Source organism: Zootermopsis nevadensis, unplaced genomic scaffold, assembly GCF_977971745.1.
Source record: "Zootermopsis nevadensis isolate Lab colony 2312 unplaced genomic scaffold, Znev_1.0 Znev_ptg000029l, whole genome shotgun sequence".
Lineage (NCBI taxonomy): Eukaryota > Metazoa > Arthropoda > Insecta > Blattodea > Termopsidae > Zootermopsis > Zootermopsis nevadensis.
This window is the reverse complement of record NW_028259161.1, coordinates 9,725,091-9,749,989: the sequence shown is the minus strand read 5'-3', so window position 1 is coordinate 9,749,989 and position 24,899 is coordinate 9,725,091. Positions and strand designations below refer to the sequence as shown.

At 33.8% G+C, this 24,899-nt stretch overlaps 2 protein-coding genes across 9 annotated transcripts in view; one reads left to right on the top strand and one right to left on the bottom strand.

Annotated features, from left to right (window-relative positions):
• Positions 1 to 17,970, top strand: part of grh (grainy head) — a 303,339-nt gene extending 285,369 nt beyond the window's left edge. For 4 of the 8 annotated variants that reach the window (XM_022063258.2, XM_022063186.2, XM_087358130.1 and 1 more), the window contains 6 exons: positions 3,887 to 4,075; positions 6,663 to 6,715; positions 7,648 to 7,785; positions 9,475 to 9,676; positions 12,481 to 12,545; positions 13,286 to 17,970. In XM_022063258.2, the coding sequence (XP_021918950.1) occupies positions 3,887 to 4,075; positions 6,663 to 6,715; positions 7,648 to 7,785; positions 9,475 to 9,676; positions 12,481 to 12,545; positions 13,286 to 13,415 (777 nt within the window). In that variant the 3' untranslated portion in view covers positions 13,416 to 17,970. The remainder of the gene's footprint in view (positions 1 to 3,886; positions 4,076 to 6,662; positions 6,716 to 7,647; positions 7,786 to 9,474; positions 9,677 to 12,480; positions 12,546 to 13,285) is intronic. The other 4 variants (XM_022063349.2, XM_022063435.2, XM_022063520.2 and 1 more) reach the window with 4 other exon arrangements.
• A 1,849-nt stretch (positions 17,971 to 19,819) lies between these two features.
• On the bottom strand, positions 19,820 to 24,809 carry Ctu2 (Cytosolic thiouridylase subunit 2). Its single transcript, XM_022065016.2, has 9 exons — positions 24,652 to 24,809; positions 24,286 to 24,357; positions 23,976 to 24,175; positions 23,631 to 23,883; positions 22,390 to 22,525; positions 21,917 to 22,048; positions 21,072 to 21,230; positions 20,605 to 20,937; positions 19,820 to 20,426 (listed from the first exon to the last, which is right to left on the bottom strand). The coding sequence occupies exons 1-9, from the start codon at positions 24,717 to 24,719 to the stop codon at positions 20,325 to 20,327; spliced, it is 1,455 nt and encodes a 484-aa protein (XP_021920708.1). The 5' UTR covers positions 24,720 to 24,809; the 3' UTR covers positions 19,820 to 20,324.
• Between the last annotated feature and the right edge of the window lie 90 nt (positions 24,810 to 24,899).

Sequence of the window (24,899 nt, the reverse complement as noted above, 5' to 3'; positions counted from 1 at the left end):
TTGATTACTATTTTGTTCTTATTTACGTACTATCTTTCTTCTTTTATTTTCTTATTCGTATTACTACTACTACTTCTTCTGACATTCCACGAAGTTGGACTTATCATGGAATCATGATAAACGTTGACTAAAATATTAAATGAAACTGATATGTAAGCTGTAACTTATCGCATGGCTGACCTAGAAACATTTCAATCCGGTCCCATGTTGTTATCTTTACATGGACACCCTTGACGTAATATCTTTTGAATATTAATTTAAAGTATGGAAGGATGTACTTAATTAATGCGAAACATGTTCGATAATGATGCCACGAAATTTTAAATTCTGGTAGGAGACAGCACATAACAAGTTTTCACTTGGAATAAGAGACCTCAGTTGTGATCCTCAGATAGCGATAATTACCTTAGGATGGTATGATCTTCTAAGTACACAAACGCCTTTAACTTGCGTGAAGGACAAATTAGACATACGTCTCACTCCTTTTTTAAGCAATATGTTTTCTTAATGTATTATTATTATTATATGATTATTGTATTTACTCTATTTTTGTGCTGTATCTGTAATTGGCCGTCTGGCTGTTGATGCAGTACTCTAATAAAAAGAATTGAATTGAATTATTATTATCCTCATATATTGTTTCTTCATTCATATTATTTAAGTTCTGAAAATTTTTATATATAGTGAGATTAATGGCTGTATGGAACTTCATTAGATTAGTTCAATTCATTTATTATTTACAATTACTTTGGCAGTACATATTTGCTTCAAAACCATGTACTTGCAAACTGAGCGCAAATGTCCCTATTTGTGTTTTATATCCAATAAAACATAATCTCCTCGGCTGAACACATGTTATGGACGTCTACAATCCATCATAGTAAATTCCGTTTGTCATCGAATTGTTTTAGTCCTTCCGCCGGCATGAATTGATAGCAGCAGTAAAACGTTTGTTTTAATCTCTGAATTCTTCCCATGTGCGGAATGCAATTAATTTTACGTCCTTTTGTGACTGGGCTTAGAATCCCGACGACATGGTTTAACTGCTGTGTTTTATGGGACATTCCAAACTCTTTGTTAGAGAAATATAGGCGATGGAGTTAGAATAATAGAAAGGATAAATTGGTGTAAGAGGAAGAAGATAAGAATGAAACATGAAGACGAAATACGGTGAAGGAAATTTTCTTATACCGCGACAAAAAGAAGACTGAAGAAACTCATGAATTCCAACCCCAGATTTTCAAGAGGATATTATTCTTTCAAGTAGACCTTCCAAGATTTATTCCGGAATACTGCGTTTCATGTAAGGAATGCGCGTCTCCCTGGAAATATGAAATGATAAATGAAACGAAATTATGTGCATTTATTCCTCTATACATACCTGTCTGATGCCAATAAACATCAAACGATGCCTAATTTTGAATAAGAGCGCTACAATTACATTACAAATCAGATACAGTTAGGTTATTAAAAACAAACGCAAATACAAAAAAAATTCCAAACAAGTCATTACCTCGCATAATTATGCAGCTTGTTAAAAAGCAGGTTTTGAGAATGTTATCTGATGAACTGGCCCAGGACAAAGTTAAACGACAGCCATGTGTCTTTCAGTAACAGAAAAGATTGCTTCAGTACACGTCAACTGATCGGGGAAATTTCTTAGCCAAGAGTTAAGGGATTACAATGCACAAACAATGAAAATGTAGGCCTGTTTATGATTAGATATTTAAGAAGAAGAAAGACTAAAGGAAATTTACAGACTTACTTAAAATATACTAAAATTAATTTAAATCTGAGTCAAACCACTTAAGAAATATTATAATACCGGTGGGGTTTTTTTTTTGGGGGGGGGGGATTGGCAATACATACGCCTATATGTTGAGTGTGAATATCCTGTAAGTTGATTCCCATTAGATTCGTAGATTCTCTTTCGTAAGCGCTTATAATTCTTCTAAATTCATTCATAGCTATAGCTGAGAATAATGAAATATCGACACAGGCCAACGTCAAGGGAAGAAACTAGTTCTTGAAAATTAAGTAATAATATATCCAGTGATTTAATAGTGGGCTGATTGTTGTATCTTAAGTTCAATTCGTTACGTTGCATATTCAGCCAGCACATTTCCACGAAGCGTGGGTTGGACACTACATATCCGACCTGAAGCGAGATGAATAAAAAATCACATATAAATTTTTGTTCATTATAAACCAAAGGGACTACGAAATTGTGATTAGGCTTCATCAGATTAAATGCTGTTTGCGTGAGGTGCTCTCATGTTAACACCCTCGAATATTAGAGAATGCGGAACAAATTAATGGTGCGTGAAAGAAATGAGGAGGCGACAAAAGTTAAGACATTATATTTTCTGTGTGTGCGTGTATGCATGTAGTGAAGAAGTGTTGTTTTCTTTGCGGTACGGACTGCATGTTTTAATATTTTTAGACGAGCTTCTGCTTAAAATGGTTAATATTATCCTTATCTTCTTCTTCTTCTTCTTTGTGTGCTGTTACGTACTTTCCTGAAAGTAAGAAAATCCATATTCAAAGTAGGTAACTAATTCAGTAACTTTTGCGTCTGTATTTTTAGTGTGATATTTGTAATGCCTTCTAATAAATGACGAAGGCGTCTTTGTAAAGTGATGTTGCTACACTTTCACCTTACGTCAACGTAATTTGGATATGGCGGTTAACTGTTTCCTTTGTCATTTTGAAGCGTTATGAAGTAACCACCCATGTGTGAAGGAGTGAGTCCAGCAGAACCATTTAATGGTGGCATGTCGAAATCACCTTTCTGTATGGCCACACTACAAAAAATCCTTATCCCAAAATACAGCTTACTGGCTGTGTCAAGGGCGGTCGTATGTTACCTGAAAGATAAACGATGAAGGATAAATTAAAAATGTATTGTTATCAGATGATATAACAAGTCTTGAAGTACAGTAACAGCAAAACAATATCTCCATACTGTGTGTCACGCACACATATCCTGGCTGAACATGTGTCTTAATTCAGAACATGCATTTAAAGAAATGTAAATCAGTTGGTGTAGAAATTCTATACCCTGTGACATGCGTATGTGAAATAGCTTTCAGCTTGGTGTGGGACTAGACCAGACATCAAAGAAGATATTTAAATTGCATTGGCATGGAATGTTTAATACTGAATCCGGTGATATTTTCTTCATAACTGAGAGTATTAAATAGTCTCGTTTTCTTCTGTAACAATAAGCACCTAATTATTTTAAATTTACGTAAGATTTATGGTACTGTAGGTCTATTCGAATGTTGTGCATCACTTGAAAAGCTGTCTTCAGCTACTTCGCCCTCGCCTCTTAACAGTGGCCACGGGAAAAAAAGTTGTAACTTCTTAAGGACAAAGCCAGACAATATTATTTTTCCCCTTGTATAATCTGTTGTTTGTAACCATATCCTGAAGCTTCTGCTTCCAAGGAGAGTCTATGCAAAATGGAACGGAGTGGAATGTTTATACATTACAGGACTGTACTAATACTTTTTGATCATAACCAACCCCTATTCACTACTCATCAACCTCTCCTGGATTGTTTCTCTGTTTTGAAAAAAGATTGGTATTCATATCCAAATGTATACATCGACTTCACAGTAAGTGTATAATTTGAAAGCTATTATATATTTCTGTGTAGCCTGTGAGGCACTAACGAAAATAAAATAGTACACATTTGTTGAATATTCAGTGCACAAACACGGGTAAACAGATATTATTCCAAAATGACTTCTATAAATGAAGTGTACCAAGACTACGCATTATTGTAATCAGTATATATTTTCATGATAATAGCGCTTTTCTGTACTAAGTTTGTGAGAAAGTTTGAACATAATGACCATGGGACTGGTGGTTCCTGCTGTAGGGTGCAGAAAGGAAGACACGTGATGAAGAAAGACGAGCTGCTAAGCGTAAGATGACGGCTACTGGACGAAAGAAGATAGATGAGTTGTATCACCCACCAACAGAAAGGTCTGAATTTTACTCCATGAGTGACCTCACGAAACCTCCTGTCCTCTTCACCCCTGCAGAGGACATTGACAAGGTAAGCTGGGTGCGTCTCATTTGCCAGCATTATATTATTTATCAATTTTATCTTATATTGATGATAAATTGTTATTAGTGCTACTTTGTTTTTTGTTTGCATTATTAATACCTGAGAGATGCACAAAAACTGGCCAAATGAATTTTCAATTGCAAGACTGGCACACAAATGTATCAAAACATGATACATAATTCTGTCAAAGCCTTAAGATTCGTAGTTTAATAATCTTGCCACTTTGTTCACCACAAATCCCACATGGACTGCCCTGGGCACAAACCTGGGCATCTGTAAGAAACTGGTGACTAACTACAGGATCTATGGCATGACCTAGTATGGTTAACGTATTCATCAACGAATAAAGTTTATGAAAAAGAATCCAAGCTATAACTTTAACAACATAAAATAAACGCACATAGGGGTGATAAAGTCTGTTAGTCCAACTGTCTGTACACGTGTTTCAAATAGAAAACTGTTCACCAGATTTTTATAAAATTTGGTATGTTACCTTTCCAGCACTGTTAAAAGAACGGTTTATTGTAATTTCAAGGACAATTATAACATATATATGTTATGGTAGACATGAATAATTCAGTTATTATCTGGTGATTATACAAAATCACCTTCAGGGAATTATACATAATCATGGGTTATTATTCCTAATTGTAAGTTAATCACTATTACCCTAACATATAGATTATAATGCAAAGTAAAGGTAGCATTCACTGACCAGTATAGTTTCTTGGTAGAAATAATGGCTACCCTTAAATGGCTATAAAACTTTCTTTTTCTTCTTCTTTATTACGCCGTCTCCTTTACAAGAGGTTGGCGACATATTATGAACAGGATCCTTCCATCCTTTTCTCAGACTGGGACCTGTTCATATATGTTTTTTAGGTAGGTGATACAGAAGTGGTTTGCCATTGCCTTCTTCTGGTGTGAATGGAGTAATTGTTAGGATGCCACCGAGAAACCGGGGAAGCCCCGGAGGAAAACTCCGTGTTGCCTAGACCACGGCCTTGCCCAACACAAGTTATAAATTCGGGCACCCCAGGATTACAAGGCCAGCGTTCTAACCGCTAGACCACCGTGGCGGTACTATAAGACTTTAAAATGACTAAATTGGAAAGACAATTTTACTGTAATTTTAAACAGGAATTCATTCGTGAATTAAAAACAGATTTGGAACAAATTTAATTAAATTGTGGGCAATAGTCTCCTTATAAAGAATTATTTAAGAATCAGTACATTTTGCTTTGCTGAGTGATATTCAGTAATTATTTATTCTGTTACTTTTATGAATGTATGAGCTGTGTATCGAGCGATTATTTCTGTAATTTACAAAGAAACTTGTAAACATTAAAAAAACTTGAATTTTTTTCTTTTTCATTTTCACAAGTACAGTGCAGTAGAACTCATATAGCCTTCCGTCCGTAAAGATGGTTTTGTGGACCTCGTGCGTTTATTGTAAGCCCTCTGCTGCACCATTTTCATTTACTGTATCACGTTGTTATCAGACATAACCAATTTTAATTTCCTTTACACAGTGAAATCTAGTACATTAAGCATTACAGGAAATATACGTGTTTGTTGTATTCCGCTGCATCGGATATTGCAGGAGGATCACATGTTCTATACCCAACAAAGATGCGCTCTGGCCGGGACTGCGAATTGTATTATATTGAGGCCTGTAGTGCATAACAGTGTAAATAAATTGATTTTGCTGTCGGCATGGACATGGATCCAATTTACAAAACAATGGAACTTATTCTCTCATTTGGTGTGCTGAAATTATCGTCATCTCTTCAAAACCGAGCAGTAGCTGCTTTAACAATCAATAAGTTTAATTTTATACTTGTTTCATATGATTATAGGTGTAAACAGGGACTACGTCCTTAAACAGCATTAACAAATTGACCTTTGTAATCGTGTAGTGTGGTGTTCTCTTTTCAGTACAGACTGAATTATTATTTAGGTGATCTTCAGCTTTAAAGAGTAAAAAGGGCTGATAAAACACATGTGAGATATAGAATTAGATGGAAACATAATGGATCTTAGAGAAGTAGAATTTGAGGTTACGGATTGGGTTCATCACACTCAGAACAGGATCCAGTGATAGATTCTTGTGAACACAACAATCCTTCAACTTGCATAAACGGCAGCGAATTTCTTGTCTAGCCGAGTAACTGGTTATATATCGAAACAGAATTTGCTCCTTGGAGGTAGTTTATTAATAAGTTAAGGGGCTGAGAAATTTCATCAGAAAAATATATTGAAAAAAGTCGTAAATCAATAAATACAAAATCTTTCACATAAAGAATTTCCGCGGATAAATATTTAATTAAATATGCCTATTGTGGAAAATTAAGTTTGATCTTCAATAAAACTGACATCAGGATTGTTGTTTTAATTCAAAATAATATTATAAGAGCTCTAAATACAAAATTTAGTGAAAATCTGTTCACAGAGGTTACAACTGTTCATGTCTGATTAGTAGGTAACAGCAGGAAGTACAGAAGCAAATGTTCAATATTGACTGTTAGGGTCACGCAGTGTAAACAACGTAGTCTAAAAGAAAGGTTGTTATTCTTTGTTGCAGTTGACTTCAATGGAGCTGCAGGGATTCTATGGTCATGAAACAGACAGCTCAAGGTGGGTAATGTTTGAGTTTTATTAATACCCACGAAGCTTTGCTTTTTGTGGTGCCTTTTTGCATGCAATTCTGTGTGCTCATGTTTTTGAATAAACCCTCCTCCTATTATTTTGCTCAAAACTGTCTAAATTTGAATAGGCATGAACTGGCACGAGCTCAATTAAAGATATGATACAGTTTCAAAATAAATTTGTTTTTTGCACAAAAAATTACACGTATACTTAAATTTATTTACATAATCTTCCAGATCCTTTGAACAGACAGTACTGTTGTGTGAGTGTTATCATTTGTGGCTTGTTATTTTATTTTGAGATAAACAGGTAGAGAGTAAAATTATTCAAAATTACAAGTGCGTCTGTGGTGTAACAACAGATACTATTGATATTTTATTCAGAATATGCTTATTCACCTATTCACGAGGCAAATAGTGCACTAAAATATTTTATTCTGAAATACATTAAACAAAGAAGAGCCATGAACAATGATTTACTTGACACAGTTTCTACGATTATTTTATGAATCTGTGTCTATTAAATTTTTTAGTCTATGAAACTCGGGAGTTTTTGTGGTTAAGAAGGAAACTAGAATTAAAATTGAATAGTTAAGAGAATGAAATTTTGAGAAAGATCATGTATATTTTATTTACGAATGTTGTTATTACTTGTAATTTGATTGTCTTGGATTAATTTAAATTATAATTGCGTATATTTAAATACAAAGGGATAAATTTTGTGGATTTTTAAAATTAAGCAAAACCTATAAGCCTCAAAAATATTTGTTTAGTTGGGCAAGCCCTGAAAGTATCGTGTGGCATGTTAAAAACCACCGGTGAAGGGGCCAGAGGTTGTTGGAGGGGACATTTTCTAGACCCTAATTTGCCTGTAAAATAGTTAGTTTATCTAATTTCAATTCTTCTCATTTTGGTGATCAGCCTGTCGAATGGGGAGGCAAGTTCTGGGTCTCAGCATGGGCTTGGGAAGCAGGGATTGCCTTTCCTCCTGCATTCGAGCAAACCGAGCACCACGCCGACTCTCAAGTTCCACAACCACTTTCCCCCGGACACACCTTGGTAAGAGGATGCATTCTATCCCTTCCTTGCATGGCAGCTTTTTGCATTATTCTTTGCTACACTTAGGAATGCCATTAAGTTTAACGGCGCAAGACAGTTTTCCTCAACTGGGGATGAACACGTTTTGCCTAAGCTGTCCGCGACTGGGCGGATTCTGCTCTTCTGTTTTTCTTTCGATGCTATATCGCCGTAGTTTTAAACTTTTTTGTCAAATTTTCTACTTCCACATTGGAGTAAAAATATGACAAAAACAATAACAAATATTTCTATTTTAGTTAATCTATACGCTATTTAATCAGAATTTTTGAGGTAATTTTGGGAAGGGTGTCTGCAGTACCAGAAATGTTGAGATGCATTGCTGTAAAAGACCTTGTGTCGAAGCAAAAGCTGTGATATGTACGTAAACATTGCAATTTTTTAGCTTTAGGCTTAAAAACAATACTTGTATTAATGGAGAGTGAAGTCTGTTAACAGACAAAAAATGTGATAAGATTAAAATAGATATTGAAATGTTTCAGTATCATGCAAATCTTAGAACAGTCAATATTTAATGACTTCCATAACCCGTATGTTTTATATGCGTAGATCAATGGTATTCAACCATTTTTCATTCGCGTACCCCCAGATATAATTTCTCTTCAACTTTGTACCTCCAAAGTCGGTGTATAATTCAAGTTTTACATAGTATATAATCTACATCTAAAATAAATTAAATAAATTACATTACTGATTATTCAGTGTTTATCATAAAATAATATATTTTTTTAAATTTCACGTACCCCCTAAGATGTCTTCTCCTACCCCCGCGGGTACGCGTACCCCAGGTTGAATACCACTGGCATAGATCGATTATCAACAACCACACTTTCTACTTCACGTTAAAACAGTGCTTGAGTTTTGTTATAAAACCATCATCGCAGGTTCTAGTTACAATGAACCTCGCTAATATAGTTGAAGACGATAAAATTACAGAAAAAAGGAAACGATACATCACGACACTTCAACAATATTACAAAAAACTGTAATTTTTTTCACTGTGATATGAATTAATAAAAAATACTAATGCAAATTATCATTTAGAATTTTCTGTGTTAAAATTTATATAAAAAATGAACCTGGAAAAGAAAAGTATACAAATTTATACACATAATATACTGAAAACTATAACCGTGCAAAATTCAATTATTATAACTGCAAGTTCAAGTATGGTTAATATTTATAAATGTTAACAACTGAAGTTAGAAAGTAACCCATCTAACGACGTATTCTGGCATGATATCAAAATTGAAGATTATATGTCACTGTTACATAAATCAGAACAGAGATGGAGCTGTAATATATATCAGAAAGTTACAAACCTCAGAGACTACACATCAGAAGAACAAAAAAAAATATGCAGCTCTTCCTTCTGTACTTATTTTGTTGATAAATCTGTCCTCTTTTCAGTTTTCTTTGTAGTCTCCCCGACACTACATAGTCTGAGCTGCTGAAAAATTGTCATCAAATAAACTATAAATAAATTGTATTCTTCCAGTAACTTCTGATGGTTTCACTAGTCTCTCATTACCACAAATATCACAGAACAAAGCATCTTCAACGATAAATATTTCTTATTTAAATACCCTAGTAACGCTCAACGTAATATTTCGTTAATATTAATGGCTTAAAGTTGTGTGTCTTCTTTTACAGTGATAAGAAGGATGGAATTATTGATGGTGCAAACTTATCAACAGATGGCACTGTTTTCTCAAGCCCACCAATCAAAAGAGCCAAAATGATGGCAGCACCGTCACTTAATGAACGAGTGATGTTGTATGTCCGCCAGGAAACAGATGACGTGTATACGCCCCTTCATGTCATACCTCCCACAACACAGGGGCTACTCAATGCGGTTGGTACATACTCATAATTATGATAAAATATTGGTTGGGGGTAGACAACATTTCTTGAACTCGAGAGAACTAATTCCTTTATTTTCCTGTTTTGAGTAGTTCATATTTTTAGCTACAAGCCTATTACATCTGGAATTCTTGGGTAAAGATGACGTACATTTCTTATTTTATTTCCATAAAATATCTGCAAGCCAAATAAATAACATAGTTCTGTTAAGAATAAGTGCAGTGGACTCCCAGTCAATCGTATGGTAGGGTCGTTATTTGAAAATCTGGCTATTTCTTGATTACTTTGAGATACGATCATCATTGGCATTTACTAAGCTTAACAATGATTTGTCTATTACAGATACACCATAAAACAATAACTCTGAAATGTCTGTAATAATAATAATGTAACTTTAGTCATTAAATGTAATCAGTGAAATAATCTGTCAGCTAGGTAAATAGTAGAATGCATTCCTCATAAGAAAATTAAAATAAATAAACTTTTGATTACTACAATTACTGTAAATAAAAAAACTTGTGGGATAAACATCATTGACCTAGAGACCTGGTTAAGAGATCTTCAGTCAAGAGAGAGTCCACTGAACTTTTAGTGAGAAAGAATAAAAATATGGGAGAAGTATGCAAAAGTATGTGTCATATAAAATTACGCAATTGTATTGATTCACAGCCATATTCGAAAACTCTTCTATAAGGGAAATTGTCAGTGTCACTGCAACCTGTAAAACTAGGCATTAATTTTTATCAACATCAACAATAAACATTAAACAAATAATAGAAAATGTGATGTATAACCTAACAAAGCTCACGACACCACCCAGCACAATTTCTTCTACAGTTGGAAAGTCATTTTGTCGCCTGTAGAGTTCTTTGAAATTTTCTAACTGGACAGAGCTACTGTGTGACATGTTTAATAAAATTCTAAACTATATGAATTCATAAGAAAAAACAAATCTTTGTCTCATATTTCGTGTTCAGTATAACTTAGCGCATTCCAGTGTACAAAAATTCTGTAGTGCCTAGATCAAGACTCTGCGCTACACCCATTTCAATTATGTAAATATAGATCCAGAGGAGAAAGGAATCCCCCATTTCTTGTGTCAATTAACAGAAGAGACCTTCACATTTATTACAAATTTCTTCTTCTTCTTCTATGGCTCTCCAGTCCGTATTTGGTCCAGGGCCTCCTCGATTCTCCTCTTCCATTCGGTCCTCTGTTAGGTCCATCTGTCCGAGGCTTTGATTGAGGTTTTGAAACATCTTTCTTTACATGGTGCAAGGTTTATTACAAATATAACACCTACAAATGCAAGATCCATCAACTATAAATCAGTTCAGGCATTATATAAATTTAAAAATAAAGTGAAGTATTTGTATTTTGTGGTGAAGTTTAGTTTAAAACCAATTCCATGGAGCAGAGCCCTTTCTTAGAAGTATAGTTCCACAAGGACGAAAACAATTTTTCTTCCTTTCATGGAACATAAAGCTGAAAACCATGTCTACAATAAGGTATATTTATATGTACCTGCTGTTAGAATTTCTACACAAATATTAAATTATGTAACTGAATTACTAGCAAATGGTTACAGTTAACTTTAACCTTCTGTTACATATCAAAAGTTTCTGTATATAGTTTTAGGTGTTCCACTAAAAACGTTCTGATTCTGTATTAAAACAGCACAGCTTCTGCAAAGGAAGCAACAAAACAAAACAGATGTTTACAAAAAAATAGTCCAATAATTGCTATAATTATTTTTTGCGTGGGGTACATAAGACAAGCAAAATGTGGTTCTGGTGTGAACAAATTTGCAAGGTGTCTCAAAGTAAAGTAAAGTTTGTCCCGCTTGGGGTGAGTGGAGGTATAGCTCCTACTGAATCTTGACCTCAGCAGTAAATTGAGGTGAGTGGTCAGCATCACGCCCCGATCTCGCTTTACCCCCAGGAAAGGACCCTGTTAGCCATTGGACAGGAGGCTGAGTGGGCCCCAGAGCCGGTCCGGACGCAGAGGCTACAGGAAAAATCCTTTGCCCCTGTCGGGGATCGAACTGTGGTCATCCAGCCCGTAGCCAGTCACTATACTGACTGAGCTATCCCGGCTCATAAGGTGTCTCAAAGTACAATTATTTATTTGATGCTGTTGAGTAAGGACAATAGTATACCTATTTATAATTTAAATATATAATTATATAGATTTATTTACAGATAAATCAAAACAGTACTACAGTTTTGTGATACAAGAAACATATGGTAGGGATGGCAGGTATCAGTTACTTGATATGTTATTAAGGTATCAGCATTACCAAGTACGAGTAGTCTACAGTGAAATGTAGAAGAAATTTACCCACAAAACTGAATCCACTGCAGTTGATGACCCCAGTTTCAGTTTCTGGATATGGCTGTTATAACACAATAAAATTATTTGTTAACGAACACAGTGTTTGAGCACCTTTATGCTGTGATGGGTAAGTGTTTGCTTGCTTCTCCCTCTTGTGTATTTGCATGTGTGTATGAATAGACATTATGAATGTTCGTGACTAACACCAGCAGAACTTGCATGCATATAATAGACTTCATCAGTGGAGAGCCAGTTAGTGGCGTTGGCAGTTATATCATGCTCTGGAAAACAAATAGGAATGAACACCTTTTATCCTATCCAAGGAAAGGAAATATGAGAAATAAATTTAACCTTCCAAATTAAATGTGAAAAATAAAAGGAGATACATTCTTTATCTGTATCAAATCCATTTGCCTATAAATCATTACCAGTAACTATTAATCTGTTTTCCTTATTTTCCAGATTGAGAATAAGTACAAAATTTCTACTTCAAGCATTAGTAACTTGTATCGAAAAAACAAAAAAGGGTAAGTTTTGCTCTGAAAAATTGTCTATTTGTTTTTCCCTTCATAGTTAAGTTATCATAACTTGTGACAGGAACATTATCCATAAGGAAAATGTACAACTATCCTTCAAGTAGAAATTTTGGACAAACGAGATTTACTAATAATTATTTAACTTACTCTTAGAAGAATAACAAAGCTTCTACTAACATTTTAACAAAGCATCTGCACTAATTGTCCCGCACTGTAGCCGCGTGGTCTGAGGCATCATGCTTCGGACCGGTGACACAGAATGCGCACTGGTTTGAGTCTCGGGGAAAGAAATTTCCCATGAGATTTTTGACCGGTGTATGGGACCGGTGCCAACCCAGCATCGTGAGGAAATTGGGGAGCTACAATGAGTAGCATAATCCGGTCAGGAAAGCTAGCAATGGCCGGGGCTTCGTCGTGCTGACCACACGTCAGCCTATATATGGTTGGATGATCGTTCACCTCTGCTTAGGCATGTGAACGTGAGGCCAGCAGTCAAGCTAGTCGGTTTTGGCTCTCTGGAGCTGTTACGCTATGGATTATCTGCACTAATCATTCATATGGTAGATAAATGATAGATTCTAGAATAATTTGTGTAGACTTGATAGTTGGGCTTGTTCATACAATCAGTATTTTAATGTGAATAAATGAAAGAATGGTAGATAATGTTTTGTCTTATATAAACAATTTCTTTGATCATAGTATTAATTATTGTTACCCCCCTCTGTTTTCAGGATTATAGCCAAAATTGACGATGATATGCTCAAGTACTACTGTAACGAAGACCTCTTTCTTCTGGAGATAAAACAGGTGGAGGGCGAAGATGCATTTGAAGTCACACTCATTGAACTGATAGATCATTAGCAGCAGTAAATAATGTTGTCTCATCAATATCAGTCTTTCATTGCGATGCCATGGGGGCAAAATATTTCAGTGCGTTCACACTATCATTATGAGTATAACTCTTACTATATCATAATAATTATTGTTATTTTATGTTAAAGTGAAGATTAAAATATATGTTCTAATAAATTTATCACGTTTGTCCTCTAGTACGCAAGTGAATAAATGTTTTATTGACAACATTGAAAATAATGGTTATTGTTTATATTTATTTTTTATACAATGAAACCAATATTAAAATGACCGTGTATATGAGACCAAGTTCAGAAAATTGACTCGGAACAGAATCAAGTGAATGCGTGAATGATGACAGAGTGAACGAGTGTATTATCTGCTCTTCTAGTGAGTTGATATTGAAAAGACTTCTACCATATTGATGTTGTCGAGAAAAACAGATAAAAGTGGCAACTTATGATAATAAAATGCAACTTGTTTTGGAGAAGAAACATTAGAATTGGAGGGAATGTTTTGTAAAAATATGGTAAAGATTTTATATATATATATATATATATATATATATATATATACACACACACGCGCACACGCACACACACACACACACACATACATATACATAAACCTGCCCCATCTGTAAAATTAGTTAATGTCTACTGAATTTAAATTTAAATTCTTCTAACATGATTACCTTTTTATGGATGAGGAACTTTAGAGTTCTAAGAATCAATTGTGAGTTTTATGTTATATTTGTTGTGGTTTTAGTTTTAAAGAAACCTGTTTCAGGGTTTGTTGATCTCAAAAATGTCAGAGAACATTTAAAAAAGCACAAATAAACACAACTGAAAGCTTTAGCTTTGTTTCCCAGTCAAGGAAAGGTCTTGGCTAGAGATGTGTGACATATGATGGGATTTTTGATGGCAGCCACGTACATTTAACCATCTGACGGCAAACAAAACGTCATTCTCAGCAACGCAGAAGTCCTCCCCAATATTGTGACTTGCAAGAAGATCCTTTAGCCTTTGTACTGATCTTCAGCTGAAAGTGAGGTATCATTCAGCGAAAGTTGCTGCAGTTGTTCAGAGTTGTGATCGATATTGGCTTCGTACTTTTTAATGCCCATAGACGAAGTAGAAATGATTATTTTAGCAAATTATTGCTCAGTGTAACTGGTATTTCGCGAAGTCACATGTTTCAGCAATTCATGTGAACACTATAAAGTATCCATTGCCTCCAACATATAATGTGTCGAGGAATACTTTATTAATGCAGAATAAGTCAAAATTTCAATGCAACTTTATTGTCTGATAATAAAAGCCATATCTTTTGACTGCTTGATAAAAAGACTAACTCTGTCTTCCAGTAAGTATATAGTAAATATTATTAGGATATTGTTATTATCTTAGAAGATAGTTTCCTATATTGTTAATATACTAATAGGGAACCATGTACTGGAGAAATTTTTGGATGTTGTTAGAAGTTAATTTTGACATGTTATAATAGTAGCACACAATTTTCATTAGGCAATTGTGTTTGGTTCATTATTGTTACCAGTACATAGGTCACTGTGATAGACAAAAGACATTAAAATTACTATCGGTGTGATAATTTCAAGCTAATTTGAAGCAATAATTTCTTCCTTTAACAGTAAGAGGAAATTAGGTTATGAAATGGGCACTTGAATGTAAACCAGGTATAAAGCTCAATAAGAATAGCAGATATTGTACTTAATGTCTATTGGATCTTTATTATATAATTAAATTTGATAAAAAAGAATTTAAAAAATAAGGAAAATTAATTTCATCTGGAATTTTTTTTATAAATTTATGCATTTTGGAAAATTAAGATTGCAGAGATATCCTTTCAAATAAACCCCGCTGGTTGATTGTTGCGTACCTGAGTTTCTGTTGTGTAGCATTCCAAATAATCAACAAAAATTTGTTCTCAGAAGGATTACCAAGTATGTAATAACAGTAGACCTAATTATCATCGTTTGATCGCTTTTTGTTTCACTGTATTAACTAACAGCAAAACCTCAATGTTAATATTCATTTCAGAAATGAAAATTAAGGTATCATCATTTAAATATATATTTATATATTCTGGTGGTGATGGTGAAGGTTGTTGTGAAAAAGGCTGGTCTCCAAACTCCTTGTTTGTGTTTTATACGAGTATAATATAAAAGTTATGTGAGTGCATGTGTTTTGTATATTAATTGTGCGTGCCCTAATTTATTGAGTAGTACTTTTGTTCCCCTTTGTGTGTTGCCCATTTTTTGTTATTGTTACAAACATTTTGATACATTTATATTTTCATTTAAGATATTTTAGTATCAATTATTTTCATGGGTAACAACAGAGATGTGTTTGTATGTTTTGTAATGTATCTCTCAAAAATATATTATCTAAGCTTATATTAATCTCACAGACTCTACTGAATGAAGCCATTGCATTTATACTGATGGAAAATATTTTAAGCATAATATTACATCAAAATTGTATCATCTAGTTTAACAGAAATTAAATTAAACTTGATTGCAATATTCATGTGCCAAAAAAGATATGTATCTGTGGTAGTGTTAGATTTAACAAACGGACTAGAGCAATACAAAATTCAACTGTAAGATATAAAAACATAGAAATCTTATTGTAAGAATAATACATTATTTTATTTCTTCTACTCTTTGGTTACATTTTTGAGAGGTGCATTGCTACATTAATTAATTACCTGTACATGATATCAAATAAGTTACTTTATTAACAACAGAAATTAAATCTTCCAAGTCTCTTTGTTAAATCACAGTTCTCTGCAATTTTAAAGAATGGCTGAATTTACTACTTGTTTCCTCTTTCACTGATAGAAAACACCTAAGAATTCTAATACTCTAGAATCACAACTAAGAATCTGGGGGTAAGAGAGATCAGAAAATGTATCTTTGCATAGCACACCTATACAATTCATTCAGAACAAAAAAAGCTAATTTTCTTGGAAAATTTGCACCTCCAACCTTTGAAGTATTTTCCTTGTAATGGGAAGTAAATTACTAAACAAGCAGTTGGAGTTCTAGAAATTTACATTTCCAGTATAGAAAAATGTATTTAAAAAGTTGAGTTAAATAGCTACTAAGTAGGAAGAAATTAAATATGAAACAGCAATGTTTTTTTCCTTTGGACTGTTCTCACTGTTTTATTGAACTACTACACTGAACAGCAATATTGTAATTTTGGGATAACGAAATAAATACACTCATGTTTTAATTGAATACCCTTCCATGCTTGTAAGCCTAAATTAGTTGCTCAGCGGCTTTTCTAACAATGATAAAGAAGTTTCCTCTATGGGTTTGTGTTTGTTATTTCTTTTTATTCTAATAAGTAAAAGCATGCTTGCAATTTAAACATTTCAATTATCTATTTTGAAAATAAGTGCATTCATTCTGCAACAGAACATTGGTATTTTCTTAAATTCATATCATGGAAACTTGTAAAAATAAATATTATTTCTAGATTCAGAGGTTATTAGTTACACCTGAAAATTCATTAACATGAAGAGGATTTATCATGATCAGAAACTGTCACTGGTATTTGGATAAATAATTCAGTTCTCTGTACAAATTTAAATAACAGATAGCTGCACTGCAAATTTTTGGACTTTCTTTATAATAATTCTAATTACTCATTATGAGTACATTACATGACAGCAAAGATTTAGTTTAGTTAAAAGAAAATTACTTGAACTAATGTAAATATTTTTATTTCTACTCATATCTATTCCTTTAATCAAAAAGTATATGAATAAATAAATGTATGTGCTGTTGTGGTAGAATGTAAGTCAAGATTGAGCAATGTACAACAAAGTTGCAATGGTCAGAGCTGCCAAGCAGCAAATGAATGTTCACCATTATGTTGACTTCTTTATTGTTGAGAAAAGAACAATGAACAATCTTTTTCAAATGGGAGTGCAATTATTCTTTTTTGAAAACATATGTAAAATAAAATCCGTTACATTATAAAATCTGTCATTGAACAACAATCATTTCCATTATATTTTACACTATATAATTTCTTACATTAATCAGTGTAACAGTCTCCACTTTTTTAAAAACAAACATCATTTGCCATTATCAGAATATTATTAGCAATATTGAAGATTGAGCATCTAAGAGTTTCCATGTGATAAAAGGAGGATGTGTGAAAGTTGTGTGCTGTGAATTCTATTCCTTTTCAGTATATATGAAGCCTTCACTTTCTTCATCCATTAATGAGGTCTGTATTTTCATATACAGTATATAAAAAAATTAAGCTTAACAACAACTGTCATGCTTTTTGATATGCAGTACATGTGGTTTTATTATAAGAACATTGTATTTAGATTAAGGACCAATAACTTTGGCTCCACACAAATCAATCAAATGATTTGGTTTAATTTCATATTTTGAAGGACTCAGTCAAATTGTAATTACATGTTATGGTATTGTGGAAACCTTCGGTTGCTTTTTTTATAATTATAGTTATTTTTTGTACCATGCTTAGGTGCAAAATAAAAAAAATATATTAAGCATAAAGTGAGTGTGTATTTATGATAAGAATTATTTTAAATCTTAAGTGGTCCAGTATTACATCAGTCATAACTGTGTACAAGGAAATACACTTAAATAGTATTTCTGTGTTAGGGAAATAGACTAAAAACCTGAATGTTCACTATTTTAATTGAGGTCTTTCACAGTTTACATAATTATCCTGTGGTTCTAGATGACTTAACATAAAACAGAAACATAATAGGAACAAGAATAAGATATCACAAAACACACTTGGTTTTTCAATCATTATCCTGCATTTTATTTGTCATTAATGTGTGGGCACTGGTGAAACTAGATTTTGAGGTTAGGGGTTAAACTTCATCACAAGGTCCATCACTTGTGGGGTGACCATTCAGTCCCCCTTCCACTGTTATATCTTTGAGGGTAACAGAAATTGTATATTGTTCCTTGAATTTAAGTCCTTCAGTCAGTTTTAAAGAATTGAAATCTCTTCAAATTCAACTATCTGTGCCTTGAATAACTATGTTTTCCAATTGATATAGCAGCAGGAATCCATCATAGGTAAGCAGTCATTTTTATTGTTATGTTGTTTTAAAATCTATTTAATACAGTTCACATGGCACTGTTAAGGGAATTGAGGAGGGATGGACTAAACATGTAGTATAGCACCCATGTGGAAGACCAAAAAGAAGTTGAGAGGATAACATATGAGATTGAAGTGGCACAGGATCATGGCTCAGTAGTGGGCTTTGGTGTACAAGTTCTGTATAAGAGTGGGAGTAAAAACGTTTGTCCTGCTACGTGCCATACAGGCGCTTGAGGTGAGTGGAGGTATAGCTCCTCTCTTTCTTGACCTCAGCACTAGATGGGGGTGAGTGGTCAGCATCACGCCCCGGCCGGCTTTACCCCCGGTACCTATTGTAGAGGAGGCTGGGTGGGTCCCATAGCTGGTCTGGGCGCAGAGGCTAGAGGAAAAATCCTCTGCCCCCATCGGGGATCGAAACCCAGTCGATAAGAGAAGAAGTATCTCCCATTATATGTCTTGTATTCAGAAACTGAACATTTTTAAATTTATAGTATGGAGTTTCTTACATTGATCTGATCATTAAAAATTTAAAAATGTGCATTTTATGGATATCATTTAGTATCGGGTCGAGTTAAGCAAATGCCTTTTGTATTTACTCTTTGTGACTGAAAGTAAATATTTGGAAGGTCATTAACTCCAAAGCCCCAATTCGGTTTAACCTATACCAGTGATGTGTGGCGAGGGAATTTTAAGACTTTTCTCATTTAGAACAAGACTACAAAATGAGTACAGGTGACTCAGCACAAGTAGTTTGCAGCTCATGTTGAAGCACACTCATGAGAAAAAAGCATGAGGGAGACTTTTTTCGATGGATGATAGATAGGACGTGAATGAATGCGCTGGCTGAGGATAGAGTCCAGTGTCAGGCTTTTGTGAATTTGAAACTGAACGTAGGATTTGAGGTTTTCACAGCGGTGAGTCAGAAGATTGCTGTCTTCTTGAAACTGAACCTTTCACAATAACAACCATAAGAGAGAGTTTCTTAATCAGATTAATAAACTGGGAAATGAAATAAATTCAGAATTGAAAATCCAACAGATTTCAATAGAAAAATACAATATAGATCCAAATTCTGATATTGTAAAAGGAAAAGGAAACACCCCAAAAGAATGCAAAACTGTGAGTTATAAAGCAGTATTTTAAACTAACTCTAACATTTAATACCAAAAACACGGACACTCACAAAGAATGACAAAAGCAAAATCCAAGCAATGGACATGGAATTTTATAGAATTATTGAAGGAGAAACAAGAAGGGACAGAATTCAAAATTAGAACTTTGGAGAAATAGGAATCCAAATTTTATTAACACAATTCACATAGTACAACTACAGTTGTTTCCCCATGTAAGAAGAATGTTTGTAAGCGGTAGTGTAATTTACAAAGCTAACAAGAACAATTATATAAAATGCACATATATTACATAAAGTTAAAATATAATTGTTTTTCTGTGAATTACTAATACATTTATATCTATCTTCTATTAAACTATGTTCAGTCACTTCACCTTAAAGCATCATTATTAGGAAGAATAAGTTTTGTATTATGAAATATCTTATTAAAATCATAATTCAGACCTGTTTCTTTGATAGTAGTTCACCTTAAGAGCAAGAACATGGAGTGTGTTCAGATCTGATAAAAAAGGAAGTTCATTCTGTCTTTCAGCATTCAGATTTATTTAAACACTGAACTGATTGAAATGACTACGTGCATGGTTCAGGTTCATTTTTCAATCTAATAAGACAGACATTGAATATAATTAGCAATTCTGTTTGATTAAGGTGTGCATTTAATCAACATAACAGAAAATCTTCAATTTCTTCTCTCATTTCTTTGTACCTCAGACGTTGTTTGATGTTAAATATGACATCTACAGGTAGCATTTCTAATGACTCCTGTAAACAGAAATACAAAATATTTTTGTATCATCATTATAAACTCTGTTGCAGTTGTTGGCTTCAGATGATACATTCAACAATTAAGTTTCTTCACAGCATGGGATGCAACCAATTGATTCTCTTGATTGCAATTTCTTAATACAATATAGCAAATGAAAAAGTCTAACATACAAACCATTTCCCTTGCAATAAGTCTACAGCTGTAACAGAAGCAGGCTTCTACTTCCAATAATGTTATATTGGCGGTGTTTTTGTGACAATGGCAGTCTTCTCCATCTTCTCCACATGTATTTTTCTTCTTGCTTGTAGGTGTCACTGCCGAGGTATTACAATACCTTAAAGCACTGCCTGACTTATCTTTATGTTCATTACTAGAGTCAGATATGCCATTATTCAGAGTGCAAATTGATCTGATATCAAAGCCGCACGGCCCAAGATTTGATACCGTACGCGAAAACTCTGTCGCCTGAAGAGCTGATGATGCTGTGAATGTTGTATCCAAAGGAGCCTGTGAATGGAAGAAAACCATTACAATCATAAATATGAGTTGTTTGTAGTATTCTAGTTCACCCTGTTTATATTAGAGTTGTATTTAACATTACTGTCTATTCTCTGTATCGTACTACGACGGATTTGACATACCTGGCAGAGAGTACAGAAGTTATCACCTTCAGTTGTGTTATTCCCTAAGCTTAGTTTGTCTCCTGTCCTGAATATTGTGGACACAGTTGCTGGGAAATCTTCCTGAAGATCTATGACAAACTTCTCAGTCAGTTTTTGAATGCTTGCATGTGGATCAGACTACATAAATAAAATGATAAGATGTCAATTTAAAAATGTTCATTCTTTTACACAACTAAACTCCTAATTTATTACATCCAAATGTACAATATAAACTGAACATGAATTCCAAGATGAAACTACAGAAAATATTTTTCATGTTTCATTTGCAGATCTTTGGGGGGGACTAAACAGTTATAGAAGTAGAAAATACATTAGGTGAGTACAAGTCTTGTAAAGGCACTTTCTATATTCTTTGGTAAATGTAGCCTTTGCAGTTCACTGTAGCATTTCTGAAAACACGCATAAACTTCTACATTGGGAAATCCTTGTTGTGTACATTATATAAAGTAAAATATGGTATTCAGTAAACAACAATTTTATTCACTTTTCATATGTATATATAATCTCACTTGGCTACCTGTATTGATACATTACAATAAGTATGAATAATGTATTATGTTATATTCTTACACTTTGGTAATCATATCTGTACCTTGATGATAATACATCAGCATTGAAACATGTGGAAGTACAGTAAAATATTTGAAGATGTATTTATGAGCAACTAGTGTGTTCACATCTGGTTATAAAATCAAAATGTAAACCTACATTCTGTGTGTAGTCATAATTTTACATTAATTACAAAACTGACTGAATGTTACATACATCAGAAATGTATTTTTCAGATATGTGAAGAAATTAACCTTTGTTCCAAGTGAAGGAATAACAACAGATTCCAGTTTGTTGAAAATGTTATAAAACACAATTTCTTTCTTCGTGAAGTCTCTCATTGGCCGAAGTAACATAACATCTGTGTCACGTGTGTCACAAAACCCCTGCACAGAAACATTAAATCGAGTTCAGCATTGGTGGAATTAAAGTTTCTGACACAATTTCCAAAGGAAGAAACATAAAAGGCATATATATGTGAAAAACTTCTGCATGCCCATTTTATGAGTATGGACGATGACTGAACATGGCATAATTGCAAATATTAATATCTAACTGTATGGCAAACTATATACACACATGGGCTTTACATATAAATGTGGGACAATTAGTAAATTATACTTCTCTTAATTCTTCTTCAACACACACACACAAATATATATATATATATAGTGTATAAGAGTATTTTTGTGTCAGAATGATCAGTTATCTATTATTAGCAACATACAATATCCAATGGAAGTTGTGCTCCTCGTCCAAGAGCTACATTGCTTAGTAACTTGACAGCCAAGTGACTTGCAGTATCTGCTGAGAAGATTTTTGTGCACTTCAGTTTTTTGGCTGTTTTCAGAAGAAGTTGATTCCTAAGAGATACAGAAACAGATAATATCAAACAAGAAAAACTACATATGACAAATTAAGGGGTCTCAATTTTCATTGTTATATTTATGTAATGGAACATGTATAACCAGATCCAAAACTATGTTACAATGATAGTTCTTTGTACTCCTAATCATTGTTAATTACTAACATCTGTTAAGAGATATTTGATTTGACAGGACTACACCATCTTACTCCACGACCAAGTGCAAGGTCAGAGAGTACAATAATTTGCTGCTTGGGTAGGGCACTGACAGATGAGTCTGAAGCAATGGTCAGATGATGGTTAGCAGAAGAAAGTGAAGAACTTGGAGAAAAACCTTCTCCAGTGCCACTTTGTATACTAGGAATCCCACTTGAAGCCATCCAGGTCTCTGTGATGAGAAGCCATCATCTAGCTGCCTGAGCTATGGCATTGTGAGAAAGTAACTCAAGCATATGCTAGCAGTGTAATTGGTTTGTAGATCTCTGTGCAGCAGATCTTACCTCTCCACATGTCATAATATACAACTTCCTTTCATTTATCAACAAATTTTTATATGATTAAATGGACAATTCTGGGAATTCTCTCTCTTTGCTATGGACACCCTTGAATACAGTGATATAGCTTTATGGTTCCAGTATTGTTTTTCACATGTTTATGTAGATCATGATATAAATGATCATGTCAGAAGTGTTCAGTCTGACAGGTTACATTACAATTTTTAGCAGGTTTAAAGATGACTCAACTGCCTCTAAGATGTAGGTAAGATAGACTTATTTGTAATAACAATACAATGCAGGTTGAGGAATAAAGCATAACAGAATTTCTGAGGAAGGAATGGATCCCTAAAACATAACATTCTTTTAATTTCTGGGTTGGACATTTAGATATTCTTCACGAAGGAACATATCTCATTTACAGGTAATAGGTCTTAATCTGCAAGTGTAAAGAAATTATTGGTTTCACATACTAAAGTTTAACTGTATTCATTTACTCTTGAAATTAAACATGGACGTGATCTTAAACAGTAAAAAAGTTGACCCAATAATGGGACCCATTTGCTAAGATGAATATATAATGCATTATAAAGTAGCCAGTGAGCCTACCGCAATTTATGAAGAAAATCCTTTTTTCCTGTCAAACTGTGAATGGAACTGATAAGTTTCTTCAACTGCTCTTCTTTCTGGTCATCAGTATTACTTGTGTTGCCACCATCACTGTAGTAGCTTATGTCTAAATCTCCTAAACTTCTCTCTAGGGTAGTAATGCAAAGTGGGAGATTAAATTTCTTAACTTGTTGGACAATAGAGGTGCATATTTCATTACGGTCATCTGGAGATAATTCAAGTACAGCTCCTTCTGTAATAAAATATTTGGGCATGTCAGAATAATGAAAACATTTTTCTAAATATTTTTCCATTTTAACGATAAAGAATTTAATCTCAACTAACCATCAATATAAACAACAGAGCAGGTAAACAGCAGTCGTTTGTGGCTACATTCCTTCAGTCCTGCATTTACTAAGTGAAGCAAAGCAACTGAAGACTGGCTACCAGAGAATGCAATAAGAACATGATCTTTTGGTCTGACTACCTTTGATTTACCAAGACAAGCTCTGAATTTGTGAGTTGCTGCTGCTAAGAAACATTCCCTGCAAAGAAAGCACAACTATTTTTCATTCGGTTCAGTATGTTTTACAGACAAATCAAAGTTTCTGGTAGTTCATTATATGACATGTTTCTTGGTAGAATCACATGGTACCTGCAATATGCGTCCAGAAACCGGAGAACCTCAGCTTTTCTTTCGTTGCATTTTTTACACGTGTCTGCAGTTCTGAAAACGTAAAATTGCATAATTCTATTTTATATTAAAACACTTCCAATACCTAATCTACAAACATGAGTACAGTGATATATAAACTCATTCTACACAGTTTAATTCTTTCGCATATATTTATGAAAGCCACAATTATGGTAAATACAATAAGCAAGAATACAGAATTTTGTATATGCAGTTAAGTCCGAGGTTATGTTCCACGTTGATGCATATTAACTCTTGTTGCAACTCTGGAACACCATTGTTTTTTCGAAGGAATGTATAATGCATTTTGGCAATATTTTTACGTACAATACGACGGATTTCTTTTCCATGCATTGCTCATCGTCATCAAAATCGACTTCATTTACAGAGCACATAATGTACTGCTCATGAAACACCTAACAAATGCCAATAAAATGATGGGCGCCATTCTCTTTTCTTTCGCCAACTGCTGAACATGTTGAATAGTACAAGTGGCAGTGTGTAGTGATAATCTGCACCTGCATTAAAAGAGCCAGCATAAATGATGTAACAATTTTAACAAAGTCGTGATTAAA

Excerpts from the sequence above, each read along its gene's own strand:
- Ctu2 (XM_022065016.2), bottom strand. The coding sequence starts at position 24,719 with ATGTGCTCTGTAAATGAAGTCGATTTTGATGACGATGAGCAATGCATG. Across the intron at positions 23,884-23,975 it reads CTCTGTTGTTTATATTGATG|AAGGAGCTGTACTTGAATTA; the intron begins GTTAGTTGAGAT and ends ATTTTATTACAG. Across the intron at positions 22,526-23,630 it reads GATTTTCTTCATAAATTGCG|GAATCAACTTCTTCTGAAAA; the intron begins GTAGGCTCACTG and ends TGTATCTCTTAG.